The sequence below is a fragment of the Neofelis nebulosa genome, chromosome 5 (genome assembly GCF_028018385.1).
Source record: "Neofelis nebulosa isolate mNeoNeb1 chromosome 5, mNeoNeb1.pri, whole genome shotgun sequence".
NCBI classification, from domain to species: Eukaryota; Metazoa; Chordata; class Mammalia; order Carnivora; family Felidae; genus Neofelis; species Neofelis nebulosa.
This window is the reverse complement of record NC_080786.1, coordinates 88460807-88479923: the sequence shown is the minus strand read 5'-3', so window position 1 is coordinate 88479923 and position 19117 is coordinate 88460807. Positions and strand designations below refer to the sequence as shown.

Below are 19117 nucleotides of genomic sequence, written 5' to 3'. Positions count from 1 at the left end.
TCAAATACGCTGCCTTCCTCTTAAGTTTAACAACTAAATGCAAGTGAATACTTTAAAATGTTAGTTCAGAAATTGCTATCTGCTGCTGCAAAGTATCATACCAGCTTCTGCTTATAGACAACTTTCTCAGCTAGGGTGCCTTTTCACATTAATTGTGGAGCTTTATTTTTTTTTTTTTTTAAATTTTTTTTTTCAACGTTTTTTATTTTTATTTTTGGGACAGAGAGAGACAGAGCATGAACGGGGAAGGGGCAGAGAGAGAGGGAGACACACAGAATTGGAAACAGGCTCCAGGCTCCGAGCCATCAGCCCAGAGCCTGACGCGGGGCTCGAACTCACAGACCGCGAGATCGTGACCTGGCTGAAGTCGGACGCTTAACCGACTGCGCCACCCAGGCGCCCCTAATTGTGGAGCTTTAAAAAACTACAGATGCTAGGGGCGCCTGGGTGGCTCAGTCGGTTAAGCATCCGACTTCGGCTCAGGTCATGATCTCACGGTCTGTGGGTTCGAGCCCCGCATCAGGCTCTGTGCTGACAGCTCACAGCCTGGAGCCTGTTTCTGATTCTGTGTCTCCCTCTCTCTCTGCCCTCCCCCATTCATGCTCTGTCTCTCTCTGTCTCAAAAATAAATAAACATTTAAAAAAAAAAATTAAAAAAAAAAAAAACAAACTACAGATGCTAGCCCTGCTCTTGATCTACTTAATCAGAATCTCTGGGGTAGAGGTGAGATATACATATACCTTTTAATTTTAATTTTTTTGAGAGACAGTGCATGTACAAGTGGAGGAGGGCGGAGATGGAGAGAGAATCTCAAGCTGGGCTTGGAGCCTGATATGGGGCTCAAGCTCACAACTGTGATCATGACCTGAACTGAAATCAGGACTCAGACCTGGGGCGCCTGGGTGGCTCAGTTGGTTAAACGTCCAACTTCAGCTCAGGTCATAACCTCATGTTTCGTGGGTTCAAGCCCCATGTCAGGCTCTGTGCTGATGCTGCAGAGCCTGGAGCCTGATTCACATTCTATGTCTCCCTCCCTCTCTCTGTCCCTCCCCGGCTCACACTCTGTTTATCTTTCAAAAAATAAATAAGCATTAAAAAAAAAAAAAAAAAAAAAGACTCAACCAACTGAGCCACCCGGGTGTCCCGAGACAGGTATACTCTTTAAAGTTCCACGGAAGAGTCTGATGAACACATCTAAGCTAACAAAAAAGGACGATTGTACCGAAATATTAAGTACACATTAAAACTTTAATAATATGCACTAAAGTTGCATGAGAAAGTCTACTAGAACCAAAGATCATTTTGTTGCCATTTTTTTAAGATTTTTATTTTTAAGTAATCTCTATACCCAACATGGGGCTCGACCCCGAAATCAAGAGTTGCGTGCTTTACTAACTGAGCCAGCCAGGTAGTTATATATATATATATTTATATTACAGTAAACTGAAAAAATAAGTCTGTAATCCCAAATACCAAGAGATGACCTAATTTGATATATTTCCTTCTAGTCTTTTTATTTACTCATTTTAATGTGGCTGAGATCATACGGTATATGCAATTTTGTATCATGCTTTTTTTCCTTCAGCATTTTCCCATATTATTAAAGCAATTTGTTTTAAGCACTGTCTCATTAGGCAACTCAATTTTTTACTTTTATTTTTTATTTTACTTATTTTTTTTTTGCAACTCAATTTTTTAAACCATTGTCCTGGCCATTCAGGTTGTTTGCAATTTTCCTCCTAGGTAAAGAATGTATAAGCCTCTCCACTTTCACCATATCATAAAAGAAAAAAAAAAATTTTAATTTTTTTTTTTTTCAACGTTTTTTTATTTATTTTTGGGACAGAGAGAGACAGAGCATGAACGGGGGAGGGGCAGAGAGAGAGGGAGACACAGAATCGGAAACAGGCTCCAGGCTCCGAGCCATCGGCCCAGAGCCCGACGCGGGGCTCGAACTCACGGGCCGCGAGATCGTGACCTGGCTGAAGTCGGACGCTCAACCGACTGCGCCACCCAGGCGCCCCAAGAAAAAAAAAATTTTTAACACTATTCTTTTGTTTTATACAGAATAAACCTGGCATTCTGTTGAAATACCAGACTATATGCTTATAGTATTAGAAGGAAGAAGACCTCACATGATTTTTAATATTGTCAAAGCAAAACAAACCTATAAATCACCTATGCAACACTATGGTTATGATTAAATACCAAAACAGCTATGGCTCCCTCTAATAATCTTCTCTCCTTAGATGTTTGTAACTACTCTCAAAGTAGTAATAGCAAGTTAACCCTTTTTAGTGTTTTGCTGTTTACCAAAAAAACAATTTTTAATATCTCTATATTATCTAAACTCTAAAGCCACATTTCTAATACCTCCAGGACAATTCTACTCTTATATACCTCTGTCACTTCAATTTCAATATATCCAAAGCCCTGTTCTTCACATGAAAAAGGAAATCTAGGGGTTTGGGCAGAACTAGCCAAATGTATAACATAGCAATCACAGTTAATGTAACTGTAGGTCATGCTAACAGAGTTAATGGATAGTCCAGATCAACTGTCTATTGGATAGCCCAAAACACTTCATCTGCCTAATTTTTGAGCACCTTACTATGTGCTACCAATTCAAGGCTAACATAACCAAATTTAATTCCTTTGTTTAGCAAACAACACTAAAAACTAGTTCAAGGAAGGTAGAGCTTATCCTTAATCAACTATATACGTATTCCTATTAAGTACTTTAGAATCTGATAAATACCTGGCTTTTTTTTTTTTTTTAATGTTTATTTATTTTGAGAGAGAGAGAGAGAGAGAGAGAGAGAGCAAGTGAGCACGTGAGGTGGGGAGGGGGCAGAAAGAGATGGAGAAAGAATCTTAACCTGCATCAGTGCAGAGCCTGATGTGGGGCTCAATCCCACAACACTGAGATCATGACTTGAGCTGAAATCAAGAGTCGGACACTTAACCAACTGAGCCACCCAGGTACCCCAAAATGTGGCATTTATTGTTTGTACGTAAAATGAAAAAATAAATAAGTGAATTAATAAATATGAAGAGACAAACATGTACTGGATTCTGTGTATCAACCACTGCTACACACAAGACCTACACACAAGAACTCATTTTAATAGTTCTCCAGGTGATTTGTATGCACATTAAAATTTAAGAAGCACTATCTAAACAAAAGGTTCTAACCTGGGGCCCAAGGATATGCCTAGGATTGGAAATAGAAAATGTTAACCAGTTTGCTGGGGAGAAGAGGAAACTATTAACATACAAGTAACTTTATAAAAGGGTAGTCGACTTAACATCAGCATTGTAAGAGAAAACTGAATCTTAAAGTACTTAATGGGTAGGTAATTGTCACATATGAACCAGATCAAAAAGGGTCTTGGATCTTTTGTAGCATCTGATAGAAGGAAAAGAAAGGAAAAGAAAATCACAAACATAAAGGTTTTGCATGTAATTTCAGAAGCTTCAGGCAACCTGAAGTCCATCTTCACCTCTTGGATTAAGAACGATGAAATACAGGAGGACCTAGCTGGCTCAGTCAGTACAGCATATGACTCTTGATGTCAGGGTTGTAAATTTGAGCCCCACAATTGGTGTAGAGATCACTTAAAAATAAAATCTTAAAAAAAAAAAAAAACAGAACTATGAACTTTAAAACCACTAAGGCCCTTCCTACTTCAGTATTTTACAATTTCAGTAAATGAAAGGAAGTAAAAGATTCCAAGAATGCCCAAGCATCAAAATTTAGGACAGGTATTAAATATATTATAACAAAATAAAGGTTTACAGATAAATCTCATCACCCAATCTGATGTTCATCAGGGACAGAGAGAAAGTCACTAGCGCAAGCAGGTCTGTGGTTATAGGTTTTATGTTTATAGTTCTATGTAAGATTTCATTTAAATATAAAATTCCATGTCAAGAAAGGGTTTGGAAATCACTCTCTCCATTTAACCCTAATATTGAATAGATACTTAAAATCAGGTTCAGAGATCTAACATTGCTTACTCCAAGTCAGGTAGCTGTTCAGAGACAGAGCTGCGACTAGAATCAACTGCCCTTAGTGTGCTCTATTAATCCCAAACTATGGTACTTCTAATGAGGGAGTGTGGGGCACACTTAAGGCAAAGTGCAGGGTAACAGCAACCCCTACCCCCAGGTGGGACATGTAGGATATTCCTTGGACACTCCCAGCTACCCAAAAACAGGAAAGGACAAAACCCAAATGGTTAAACTGTAAGAGTCCGTCAGTTTACCAGAAAAAGGCAATCCCATCAAGCCTAAAGTCCAGGAACTCCCTACAGTCTTAAGGTTAATGCTTTGCTAGAGGGAAAAACCACCTTAGCTTGACAATAGCTAGGCCTCCAGTAAGGCTTTAGCATGTGAAAGTCTCTTTGGAAACTCCCTCTTGACTTTATCTCCCTGGACTCCATAAAAAACGGTCCCCCCTACAACCCCAGTGCAGGTCTTGCTGCCCATGGGTCCCGTTCCCATGGTTTAATAAAATCATCTTTTTTGCACCAAAGACGTCTTCAAGAATTCTTCCTTGGCCATCAGCTCTGGACCCCACAAACTCCACCATCACCCCAAAACTTCATCACTTCCTTTTTTGTTCTCTTAATCAAAAGAACTCTTTACTCCCACTATGCACATAACCAAAAAATAAAAATTACAGAATCATTAAACAAACGTAGATCTGTGTCTGTGAGCTCTGAGTACATGACAAGTTTTGTGTATCCATGACATAAATTTGAAAGAAATGTTGCTCCTGTATTTTCCTGGAATTCCTCATAAGGAATCACATCAATTGAATCTGAAAGACATGTTTTTTTCTTGGTCGATTCTATATGGATTCACAATCTATAAATGAAGATGAATATTTAAAAATTAACAGAATAAACCATTTCAGGCTATGAGCTCCTGAAAGCTTTCATTAGCTTCAAATGCACAGTTACTAGTACTGACAACTCTTTCCTTTTTTTTTCTAGGTCTTTTGCAGAGTGAATCCCACCTATATATTCAGTCCAATTCTGGACAAGTGGATCTAAAGTTCCTAGCTCAGTCTGAAACTAGTGAAAATATAAGCTAGTTCTATAAGCACCCATGGGAATGGCCCTTTGGCCTACCCTACATTGGATCAAGTGCTGTAATGCAGGCGGAAACTGCAAAAAGCCCAGGAACTCAAGAAGAGCACAAAATAAACTCCTGACCTCCAAAAAAACTAAAAAAAAAAAAAAAAAAAAAAAAGAAATGAACAGCAACATGTGACATGAACATATTACTAAATTTATCCTATTTCCTCTCTGTGCACTTCATTCCTGCTTATTTCTTCCTTATATTTACATATATATGTATGTAAGTCATGTAAGTGTATGTCTCGCCAGTTGCCTTCTTAACATGTACAGTCTTGGGGTGCCTGGGTGACTCAGTCAGTTAAGTGTCCAACTTTGGCTCAGGTCATTATCTCATGGTTCACGAATTCCAGTCTCACGGTGAGCTCTGTGCGGACAGCTGAGAGCCTGTTTCGGATTCTGTGTCTGTCCCTCTTTCTCTGCCTCCCCACTTGCACTCTCTCTCTCTCTCTCTCTCTCTCAAAAATAACACCTGTGTATCAATTAAGAAACCAATCAGCCCAAAAGAAAAAAAAAGGACAAAAGATAAGAATAGATTATGAAATAGGAAAAAAAAAAAGGGCTGTTAATCATAAGAAAAAATAATTTGACATCAGTTATAATTTTTAAAATGTAAATTATAACTGCAGTAAAGAAACCATTCCTCATCATCAGTGTGATACAGACAAAAGTTTGCTAACATACTGCTGAGTAATGGTGTAAGAAAACAGATATTAATACTTTGTTGGTGAGAAGTTAACAGCTTCTATACAGGGCAATTTGGCAGTATCTACCGCAACTACAAATGCAATTATCCTTAGAGCCAGTAACAACACTTGTAGAATTTTATCCTACAAACATATTCATACACATGTGAAATGACATGAACAAGAACATTTATTGTAGCAATGAGTAAAATAAGACTAGAAATCATTAAGAAGAAATTAAATAAATTGTGATCCTCCTCTTTAATAAAACTCAAAGCAGTTATTTACTGATAACAATCTATCTCCAAGAGCAGTTCTTAAGTGAAAAAAGGTTAAACAAGTGAACATAGTGATGTATACAACATGCTCCCTTTTCATGTTTAAAAAGAGGGAACATGCATGTGTTTGTATGTTAATGTATTATACTTATAGTATTACATTTTACTAGGGGGATACATAAGAAACCAATAAACTGGTATTAGCTATCTCAGAGGAGACCTGAATGGTTAGCAGACAAGGGAGACTTTTCACTGTATAAGCTTTTATCCCTGTTGAATTTTGTGCCATATGGAATGTATTACCTATTCAAAAATGTAAAATGAATGTTTGTTTTTTTTTTTTTCCTTTAGAGAAAGAGAGAGAAAGACAGTGCCAGGGAGAGGGGCAGAGAGAGAGAGACAGAGAGACAGGGCTCGGATCCCATAACCCTGGGATCATGACTAAGCTGAAATCAAGAGTCAGATGCTCAACCGAATGAGCCACCCAGGCACCCCAAATGAATTATTTTTAAATTAATTCAATCAAAAGCACTTATAATGGAACACTAGCAAAGACATTTTCTTATAAAGAGCTTCGGATAATAATTTCTAAAATGTCAGAACCAAAATAATACACAGGAAAAAAAAAATCACAAAAGGTTCAAAAATAACCAAAATATGTAATATACGGTATATAAGTAGATATTCTAATTTACACTAAAATTACCCAAGACTGAAAAATTCATCTTGCAACATCCTTCAGAAACTATAAAGTGACACCAAGAAAGAAAAAAAAGAGAAAGTCACTAATTATTTAAAATAGAATCTTCTTGGGCATTCTGCCAACAAGGTAAAGGGCAGTGGACTTCCTATTTTTTATCGAAAGATACTTTAAAACAAAAACTTCGGGGCGCCTGGGTGGCGCAGTCGGTTAAACGTCCGACTTCAGCCAGGTCACGATCTCACGGTCCGTGAGTTTGAGCCCCGCGTCAGGCTCTGGGCTGATGGCTCAGAGCCTGGAGCCTGTTTCCGATTCTGTGTCTCCCTCTCTCTCTGCCCCTCCCCCATTCATGCTCTGTCTCTCTCTGTCCCAAAAATAAATAAACGTTGAAAAAAAAAAAATTTAAAAAATAAAAAAATAAAATAAAACAAAAACTTCAAAAACTACTATAGGACATCTATTAAAAACAAAACTTCGATATTTGAAGGAGCTGAGAGGATAAACAAAACTCACAAGGCTTTAACCATACTAATCAATAAAAAAAAAGATCAAATAACATCAGAAATGAAGGAAGAGAAATAAAAACCAATACCACAGACATAAAAAGAATTATATGAGATATTATGAAAAATTTTATGCCAACAAACTGAACGACCTAGAAGAAATGGGTAAAATTAAATGGAATCAGGAAGAAATAGAAAATTTGAACAGACTGATTGCTCACAATGAAAATGAATCAGTAAAAAAACACTCCCAAGGAACAAAAGTCCAGGATCAGATGGCTGCACAGGTGAATTTTACCAAATATTTAAGCCTGGGTGGCTCAGTAGGTTAAGTGTCCGACTCTTGATTTCAGCTAAGGTCATGATCTCAAGGTTGTGAGATCGAGTTCCATGTCAGGCTCTGTACTGACAGTGGGCACCTACTTTTTCTCCCTCTCTCTCTCTACCCCTGCCCTGGCTCGCACACATGCACATACTCTCTCTCCAAATAAACATTTTTTTAAAAAGAGAGTTAATACTTATTCTTCTCAAACTGTTCCAAAATAAAAAAGGAGGGATACAAAACCAGATACCAAAACCAGACAGGTACTACCAAAATAAAACAAAACAAAACAAAAATCCTGCAAAACTATAGGCCAATACATACCTCTGATGAATATAAGTGCAAAAACCTCCAACAAAATATTAGCAAACCAAATCCAACAATACATTAAAAGGATCTTTCATCACAGTCAAGTGGAGTTTATTCTAGGGATGCAAGGGTGGTTCAATATTCACAAATCCATCAACATGATAAATCACATTAACAACGGAAAGAATAAAAACCGTATGATCATCTCCATAAATGCAGAAGAAGCATTTGACAAAGTACAACATCCATTCATGATAAAAACTCTCAAGAAAGTGGGTGTAGAGGGAACATACCTCAACATAATAAAGGCCACATATGAAAAAATGCACAGCTAACATCATACTCTATGGTGAAAAACAGAGCTTTTCTTCTAAGATCAGTAACAGAAGAGAGAGGTCAACTCTCAGCACTGTTAGAGTACTGGAAGTCCTAGCCACCACAAGCAGACAAGAAAAAGAAATAAAAGCCATCCAAATTGGTAAGGAAGAAGTAAACTTTCACTATTTACAAATGATACTATATATATAGTAAACCCTAAAGACTCCACCATAAAACGACTAGAACTAATAAATGAATTCAGTAAAGTCACAGGACACAAAATTAATATACAGAAAACTATTGCATTTCTATAAGGTAATAACGTAGCAGAAAGAAAAATTAAGAAAACAATTCCATTTGCAACTGCACCAAAAATAATAAAATATCTAGGAATAAACTTAATCAATGAGGTGAAAGAGCTGTCATCTCTGAAAACTAAAACATGAATGAAAGAAATTGAAGATGACACAAATAAAAAGATGTTCCATGTTCATGAATTGAAAGAATCAATATTAAAATGTTCCACAATACCCAAAGCAATCTAGATTTAACACAATCCCTATAAAAATACCAAAGAGCAGTTTTCACAGAACTAGAACAAAAAATCCTAAAATCTGTATGGAACCATAGAAGACCCTGAATAGTCAAAGCAATCTTGAGAAACAAGAACAAAGCTGGAGGTATCACAATCCCAGATTTCAAGATACACTACAAACCTGTAGTAATCAAAACAGTATGGTACTGGCACAAAAACACAGAGATCAATGGAACAGAATACAGAGACCAAAAATAAACATACACTTATACGGTCAATTACTCTACAACAAAGGAAACAAGAATACACAATGGAAAAAAAGAGTCTCTTCAACAAATAGTGTTGGGACAGCTACATGCAAAAGAATGAAATTGGACTACTTTTATTCACCATCTACAAAAATAAACTCAAAATGGACTAAAGACGTAAATATGAGACCTAAAATCATAAAACTCCTAGAAGAAAACATAGGTAGTAACCTCTTTGACATCAGCCAAAGAAACATTTTTCTAGATCTGTCTCCTCAGGTAAGAGCAACAAAAGCTAAAATAAACTATTGGGACTACACCAAAATAAAAAGCTTTTGCACAGTGAAGGACTAGTGAAGGACTCAATCAACAAAATGAAAACACAACCTACTGAATAAGAGAAGATATCTGCAAATGATATATCCAATAAGGGGTTAATATTCATACTATATAAAGAACTTATACAATCCAACAGCAAAAAAACACAAATAATCCAATTAAAAGTAGGAAGAGGACCTGAATAGACATTTTTTCCAAGGAAGACATACCGATAGACAACAGACAAATGAAAAGATGCTCTAATATCACTCTAATCATCGGGGACATGCAAATCAAAACCACAATGAGGTATCCCCTCATGTCTGTCAGAATGGCAAGAAGTAACAAGGGTTGGTGAAGATGTGGAGAAAAAGGAATCCTCCTGCACTGTTGGCTTGCAAATTGGTACAACCACTATGGAGGTTCCTAAAAAAATTAAAAATAGTATTACCATGGGGCACCTGCGTGGCTCAGTAGGTTAAGCATCTGACTCTTGCTTTCAGCTCAGGTCATGATCACACAGTTCGTGAATTTGAGCCCCACGATGGGCTCTGCAATGAGACCACAGAGCCTGCTTGGGATTCTCTGTCTTGCTCTCACTCTGCCCCTGCCCCTGCCCTGCTCGCATGCTCTTCCTCAAAATAAATTAATTAACTTAAAAAAATAGTATTACCGTATGACCCAGTAATTCCACTACTAGGTATTTACTCAAAGACAACAAAAACACTAATTAAAAAAGATATATGCACCCCTATGTATATTGCAGCATTATTAATAGCCAAGATATGAAAGCAACCCAGTGCCTATCCATAGAGAAATGGATAAAGATGTGAAATAGATACATATATAAATATACATAAATGTTTATAAATAAGTATATAAATATCTATCTCATATCATCTCTATCCATTGTGTGTGTGTGTGTGTGTGTGTGTGTGTGTGAGTATATGTGTATATATAGAGAGAATATAATGCCAAGTGAAGTCAGACTGAGGAAAATAAATACCCTATGACTTCACTTGTATGTGGAATTTAAGAAATAAAACAAAGAGAAAAAAAGACAAACAAAAAACCCCCAAACTGTTAAATACAGAGAACAAACTGGTAGTTGCCAAAGGCAGGGGGGTGGGGAGAATATGGGTGAAATAGGTGAAGAGGGTTAAGAGGTACACTTATCTTGATGAGCACTGAGAAATGTATAGGATTGTTGAATCACTATATTGTACACCTGAAACTAATATAACACTGTATATTAATTATACTTGAATAAAAAATTAAGTAATTATGCCATAACATACAAAATAAATAAAAACTTAACATCTACATTTCAGACCCATAAATTTTCAAGAATTATAGTTGTCAGGAAAAAGCTAAACAGAGCTAATCATTTATTTTAAAAGGTCACATAATGCTTACCTGAAAACTCGCCCATAATTCCCATGCACTTTATATACACCATAGAGTCGATCTGCCACTCTCTGGAATAAATTTTTAAAAGAGATTACTATTAGGTCAAAGTTATATACAGATTATTCTTTAAAAAGATGTCATCTTCATTTAAAAAAAAAAAAAAGCTTAGTACAATAAACTTGAAAAATGTGAAAAATAAAAAAATTTCCCAAAGGCTCATCATGAGGTTGGGGAGGAACTAGTGCTATCATCATATTTATGTAACTGCTTTCATATATATATATATGTATCTGTGTATAATACATCTGTGTATAAATACACAGATATATATATATATACACACACAGATATATATATATATATATATATATATCTGTGTGTGTATATATATAAAGAACGTATAAAGATATATGTCTTAATTATTGCTTTAAAATTTCTTATGTTAAAAGTGGTAAGGGGCGTCTGGGTGGCTCAGTTGGTTAAGGGTCAGACTCTTATTTTTGGCTCAGGTCATGATCTCACAATTCGTGAATTCAAGCCACACCTTGGGCTCTGCACTGCTTGGGATTCTCTCACCCTCTCTCTCTGCCCTTCTCATGCACTCATGCTCTGTCTCAAAATAAATAAACTTTAAAAAAAAAAAAGGGACAATATTTTTATCCAGCAGGTCAATATTACATTTAATAAATATGACTTTAAATAGCTGCATAAAATTCCACCTAGCAGTGTATACAATATATAACCACTCCTTGTTGGATATTTAGTTATCCCTGATTTTTTCAGTATTATACATAATTTTGTAATAAGCACCTCTGAGAGTAAAGCTTTTCCCAAATTTCAGATTGTTTCCTTATGAAAAAGTCCTCAAAGTGGAATTTACCAGGGTAAAAATATAAACATTTTCAATTTTATTGATAGTTTTATACATAAGTGCCGAACACATACAATATACTTCTATGCTACTTTATCACTATAATGCTTTCTAACCAACACATTAGATGTTTTAATAATAGAATTATAATTTAGATCTAATTATAATTAGATAAATTTTACAAAAGACAAAACATCACATATGATACTTAATGCTTTACTCCCCTGCAAACTATTGTGGACATGAACTAAAGACCAAAAGTAATCCCACAAAAAACCCTAAACCCTAAAAAAAAAAAAATTCTTAGTATACAAAAAAATATTCTTGGTTACACAGTTTCTAAATGTAAACACTGAGGATAAATTACCTAATTTGTTACTCAAACATCTGAGGAATTAGGCATTAACCATACAACAAATCCTAACTCTTTCAATACCTCAGCTTAAAGTGAATGAACCAGTATTATAAATACACGGAGCAGATGTAAGAAGAACATAAACTGTTTTCCATCTCTTCTTGGCTTGCTCTAAAGGAACATGTACACACCAGACTAGAGAGCAATACACTACAGGACTGCAGCTTGTTTCTGTAGTCGTATTAGAACATTCAGGTTACCATTGTATATGGCTGCTTTCATAGCAGAACTGAATAGATTTGACATGGATCGTATGGCCCAAAAAGCTGAAAATATTTACTGTCTAGCCTTCTAGTCTGCCCACCTCTGCACCTGACTCAAGACAAAGCTTGTAGTCTTCATTCTGCTTGAAACATTCTAGAGTCATCCCCAGACCTCTCAACTACTTTCTCTAGGATGCTATTTCCCAATTATTTCTGAGCCCTATAGAGTGTCAAAGGTCATCTACTTAAAAAAATTTTTTTAAAATATTTATTCATTTTTGAGAAACAGACAGAGACAGAGCATGAGTGGGGAGGGGCAGAGAGAGAGGGAGATTCAGAATCCAAAGCAGGCTCCAGGCTCTGAGCTGCCAGCAGAGAGCCTGACTGGAGCTCAAACTAGTGACCTGAGCCAAAGTCAGACACTTAACCGACTGAGCCACCTGGGCGCCCCACTTGTTTACTTTTTTAAAGTGATTCCATCATCAAGTAAATTTGGGAAACACTGAGGTAATAAAATTTAACCAGTAACAGTTTTCCTTCCTATAGAACTTTTTAGCCCTTTAATGCCATATATTAATCATAACTATTCAAGAAAAAGATGGTTTGCACTAGAAAAAATACAGGACTGGCATTTCAGAGAATATAAAACGGAAAATGCCATTCTAGGACACTAACTTTTCTAGATCCTTGTACTTAAAAAAATTCTTTTTTCAATATATGAAATTTATTGTCAAATTGGTTTCCATACAACACCCAGTGCTCATCCCAAAAGGTGCCCTCCTCAATACCCATCACCCACCCTCCCCTCCCTCCTACCCCCCATCAACCCTCAGTTTGTTCTCAGTTTTTAAGAGTCTCTTATGCTTTGGCTCTCTCCCACTCTATCAAAAAAAATTTTAATGTTTGTTTATTTTTGAGACAGAGTACGAGTGGGGGAGGGGCAGAGAGCGAGGGAAACACAGAATCCGAAGCAGCCTCAAAGCTCTGAGCTGTCAGCACAGAGCCCGACGTGGGGCTCCAAACGCATGAACTGCGAGATTGTGACCTGAGCCAAAGTCGGACTTCAACCAACTGAGCCACCCAGGGCGGGGGGGGCGGGGGGGGGGGGTTCTTTAAAGATCAAACCTCTTCTTGAAAGCTGAGTGTTTTATCGTAAGATATTAAGTATGGAAGAGAGGGAGAGAGCTTATTAAGCAACCATGTAAAAACAAAAACTGCAAGAAACTTAAGTACAAATGCAGATCCAAAATAAATGTTCAAAGATAAAGTCTGTGAATCCCAATTACTTAAAAGTTTATTTCTTTAAAGTATATCACTCTTGGCAGCTGGTATAAAAGGAGCTTCTACCAGAGTAATTAGAACTCTGGAAAATATTTTGGTCCACAGAGTATGCCCAAAAGCGGCAAGAGTCTTCCTATATTAAAAAAGATGAGCAACCACATGAGGAATTACCTACCCATGAACTAGGCAATACACTTAGCAGTTGTTATGGGACCAACACTGTTTCTGATATCAACTATTCATGGAAACAAATGGATCTAGCTAACTAAAACATGAAATGACTTATCTAGATCATTAGGCAGTGGGAAAGAAAAACCAAAGAAAAACTATTAATCAAAAATTATCATTTCTAGAGAAAAGGAAAAAACAAAAATGACACAGAAATAAAACAGGAATAATTAAAACCTAAAACCATATTAATTCATTGGTCATTGGTAATCAAGAATTTTGGTGCCGGGAAAAGGGGCTGAACCCAATGACTTAGTCCAGACTGCTATTCGATTTCATTTCTATTGACAAGTCTTTCTTTCTGAAAACTGACCATCTGACAACTGACATGAAAAGAGTGACAACTAGCATATTCAGTGACAACAGAAGAAATGTAACAAACTCATCCAATCATTCTACCCAGCTCGGAATCATTTGGAACTGTAAGAATGCCCTACTCTATCCTCACTCAAGTAGTAGCTGATTAAATGTGAAAAAGGACACTTTTGGGACATTCTATTAGATGATCTTATTTTGAAAATCTAGACATGCCTAGCTGTTCTTTTCTTTCCTTCTTTTGAACTATCTCCTAAGGATTCAAGATTATGAGATTTAAGACTCTGGATACTTACTGCCACAACAGTTCCCAAAGAGCTGCATGTAATATTTTATACTGCCACCATCACTAAATAGTTCACAAATACTAGATATTACCATCTTTATGACTACAAATCAAATGTTGAGTAGTATCTTAATAACTATAATTTGCATTTTTACAATATTAGCAAACTTAAACATTCTTCCCTCCCTTTTAAATTTGAATTTTCCCTAAAGAGGCAGCAGATATTGTAATAGGAAATATGAGATTTGCAGTCAAACAAATGGGAGTTCAAATTCCAGCACCTTCTCACTTTAGGGTTTAACTTTGGAGATTTATTAAACCATGCAAGCCTTGGTATCATATCTTTCTTTTGCAAATGTGGAAATGACTTTCATCACATGACTTTGTGAGGATCAAATGACATTTGTTAGGGTCCTGGCTATAAGCAGGATGACTCAATGAAAATCTGTTCTCTTCTCAATCTTGAATTCATGTCCTCTGTCAATAAACTGTTTGTAGGCAGTTAAGAGCATGAGCTCTAGAGTCAGACAGACAAAATAGGAAATTCTGGCTCCACACATCTATTATAGTGTGGTACCACTTTAATTTCTTTTGCCTCTGTTTCCTAATCTACAAAATGGGAACAACAATAATATCTATCTTTAAGGACTATTGTGGGAACTGGGCAAGAATATTATATGTGTGAGCACTGGCTGATACACAGTGGTAAATATATGTTAGAAATCAGTATTATCTTTTTGTTGTTGTTTACAAAACACTTTATTTCATCTGAATCTCATAATTCTATGAATAAGGCACCTTCATATAACAAATATTTATTCAGTACCTACTATGTGCCAGGCATATATTCCCATTTTCTAGCAAAGAAACTAACCCTGAAAGGTTACTGAATTTGTCGGGAGGACCCAGTAAATGGCAGAGACAGGTCCAAAGCCAGCTCTTCTTGGTTCAAGGCCACCCACCCTTTCCTGTTGTTCTGTTTTGATGTCTTAAATATTTAAGTTTTTAACCGATCTATAACTTATTTTTTGTCTTTTCTATTTTGAAAAGAATTCTCCTTGACAGAAAAGACAATCAAATAATTCTATTTTTTTTTTTTAACGTTTATTTATTTTTGAGACAGAGAGAAACAGAGCATGAATGGGGGAGGGTCAGAGAGAGGGAGACACAGAATCTGAAACAGGCTCCGGGCTCTGAGCTGTCAGCACAGAACCGACACGGGGCTCGAACTCACGGACCGCGAGAGCATGACCTGAGCCGAAGTCAGCCGCTTAACCGACTGAGCCACCCAGGCACCCCTCAAATAATGCTATTTTCATCTGTTAAGAATTCATCATCTGTCTCAAAAAAATAAATAAAAAATAAATTTAAAAAACCCAATTCATCATCTGTCTCAAGAAGCATCTAAGCCTTCTTGACACTCTGTTACAAAAGGCCCTCCCTGTGGTGCTTTTTGTGTTGTTTGTAGGCTTCTCTCTGCGTTAGGACTTTAACCTTTCATTTTTACTTTTCTGTTACTGTCCATGACTAAATAGCCTTTCTCCCCATTTTAGAACAATGGAAATTTTAGCCAATCAGGGGCACCTGGATGGCTCAATTGGTTAAGCATCCAACTTTGGCTCAGGTCATGATCTCACAATTCATGGGTTTGAGCCCCATGTCGGGGTCTGTACAGAGCACCGAGCCTGCTTTGGATTCTGTGTCTCCCTCTCTCTCTCTCCGCCCCTCCCATGCTTGCTCTCTCTCTCTCTCTCAAAATTAAATAAACATTCAAAAAAGTTTTTTAAAAAAGGAAGAAATTTTAGCCAATCAGAAAGCATCCTGTATCGTTCACTGGCATTTCTCTCAATTACTCAGTCAGAATTTCAATTTGACTTATAGATCAAGTGCTGCTTTTCTTTCAATAGCTCAAGCTACCTTTAATGTCAATAAAGTTTCTAAAGTTTTCATCAAGTTTAGAATAGGGGCACCTGGCTGGTTCAATTGGTAGAGCATGTGACTCTTGATCTCAGGGTTTTGAGTTCAAGCCCCATGTTGGATGTAGAGATTACTTAAAAATAAAATCTCAAACAAACAAATAAAAAAAGTTTAGGATAAATACCTATACCCAGAATTCTCTTACTTATGTATTACAAACTCTTTGATGACAAAGCTGTTTTCTTTAAAGATTCTTTTCACATATAAATTATTAACCAGTTCTCCCAGGCTGGTTATAATTAAATTCAAGAATCAATTTATCTTAACTATAGAGAACAAACTGATGGTTACCAGAAGGGAGGTGAATGGGGGGGATGGGTAAAATAGGTGATGGGATTAAGGAGTGTACTTGTCGTGATGAGCACTGGGTGACATACAGAATTGCTGAATCACTATACTGTACACCTGAAACTAATATAACACTACAAGTTAACTACACTGGAATTTAAAATAAAATAAAAGTGGCTCCGGTCATGATCTCACAGTTTGGGAGTTCGAGCCCCGTGTCGGGCTCTGTGCTGACAGTTCAGAGCCTGGAGCCTGCTTCAGATTTTGTGTTTGCCTCTCCCCTGCTGGCATTCTGTCTGTCTCTCTCTCAAAAAAAAAAAAAATAAATAAATAAACAAACAAACAAACCTTAAATTTTTAAAAATAAAATAAGCAATTTATCTTTTTTCAGATATTTTTAAACATAAAAATGTCAGCATATACATTCGTTTGTTCATTCATTCAATGACTAGATAATGAATGTCTACTATGAGTTGGGCATTGTTCCAGGGATTTAGCAGTGAGAAAACAAAGCTGCTCTTGTGGAGCTCACATACACTAGTAGGGGAGATAATTAACAGATTAATCCAGAATACAATGTCAGATAGTGTTGTTATAAATAGCAATGACAGAATATGACAGAGAAATGACAGAATATGAAAAATGACAGAAAATGATAGAAAACTGCATCTTATTTCATGCAAGATTCCCAAGATAGATTTCTCTGAGGAGGCATCTAAGGCAAGAAATGAATGGCAAAAGAGAACAAGCCAAGAGAGGTTCTTGAAGGTGGGGCATGTGGGAAAAGTGATACAAGCATGGGGAAGAGCAAATAAAAGTCCTAGGGCAGAAACAAGTTTGGTATGGTTAAATTTTCCCATAATCTTTAAAGGTTATTAAATATTAACCACTTTTAAAAATATACTTTCAGCAGAAAGTCAGACATCATCACTATTGTATCATGCCTTATGACAATTTTCTCGTTTTATGAAAGCAATCACATAAACCTCTCTTCAGGACACAATCTGACAATGACAGTCCTGCCTCCCTCCTTAAGGTCTCACTTAAATGCACTCCCTATGCTTCATTGATTTTCTGAGTGTTTACCTGTTACACTCTGTTCAGTTCACCACTCATCTCTGAGATTTCTGATAAATCTGATTCTAGTTGGTTTTTCTGCTTTGTCCTTTAGTTTCTTCTGGGTCTGAACACTGTTTGAGAGCTTCTCAATACTTGGGGTTAGCCATGTGACTGTGTAATAGTGTACCTCTGCCTACTCCAACTCTCAGAACTGCTGACCCTGCTGTTAAACAAAGCTTTCTGCAGTGCCCTCTGCCCTTCCTTTTGGTTGAAGGCCTTTAAAAAGATACAGCGTTAACAATCCCTATCAAAGTTAACACCACCATTCTTCACAGAGCTGGAACAAACAATCCTAAAATTTGTATGAAACCAGAAAAGACCCCAAATAGCCAAAGCAATCCTGAAAAAGAAAACCAAAGCTGGAGGCATCACAATCCCAGACTTCAAGCTATATTACAAAGCTGTAATCATCAAGACAGTATGGTACTGGCACAAGAACAGACACTCAGATCAATGGAACAGAACAGAGAACCCAGAAATGGACCCACAAACATATGGCCAACTAATCTTTGACAAAGCAGGAAAAAATATCCAATGGAATGACAGTCTCTTCAGCAAACGGTAACTGGGAAAACTGGACAGTGACATGCAGAAAAATGAACCTTCATCACTTTCTTACCCCATACACAAAAACAAACTCAAAATGGATGAAAGACCTAAATGTAAGACAGGAAGCCATCAAAATCCTCAAGAAGAAAGCAGGCAGAAACCTCTATGACCTCGGCAGCAACAACTTCTTACTTGACATGTCTCCGGAGGCAAGGGAAACAAAAGCAAAAATGAACTACTGGGACCTCATCAAAATAAAAAGCTTCTGCACAGCAAAGGAAACAATCAAACTAAAAGGCAACCAATGGAATGAGAGGAGATTTTTGCAAATGATATAGCAGATAAAGGGTTAGTATCCAAAATCTATAAAGAACATATCAAACTCAACACCCAAAAAAGCAAATAATCCAGTGAAGAAATGGGCAAAAGACATGAATAGACACTTCTCCAAAGAAGACATCCAGGTGGCAAACTGACACATGAAAGATGCTCAACATCACTCATCATCAGGGAAAATACATATCAAAACCACAATGAGATATCACCTCACACCTGTCAGAATGGCTGGCATTAACAACTCAGGCAACAACAGATGTTGGCGAGGATGTGGAGAAAGAGGATCTCTTTTGCACTGCTGGTGGGAATGTAAACTGGTGCAGCCACTCTGGAACACAGTATGGAGGTTCCTCAAAAAATTAAAAATAAAACTACCTTATGACCCAGCAATTGCACTACTAGGTATTTATCCAAAGGATACAGGTGTGCTATTTCGAAGAGGCAAAGCACTCTAATGTTTATAGCTGCACTAATGAC

General features: G+C 36.8%; 1 protein-coding gene across 2 annotated transcripts in view; it reads right to left on the bottom strand.

Annotated features, from left to right (window-relative positions):
* Positions 1-19117, bottom strand: part of SNX4 (sorting nexin 4) — a 71232-nt gene that overhangs the window by 18136 nt on the left and 33979 nt on the right. For both annotated transcript variants that reach the window (XM_058731077.1, XM_058731078.1), the window contains one exon: positions 10779-10840. In XM_058731077.1, coding sequence (XP_058587060.1) covers positions 10779-10840 — 62 coding nt within the window. The remainder of the gene's footprint in view (positions 1-10778; positions 10841-19117) is intronic.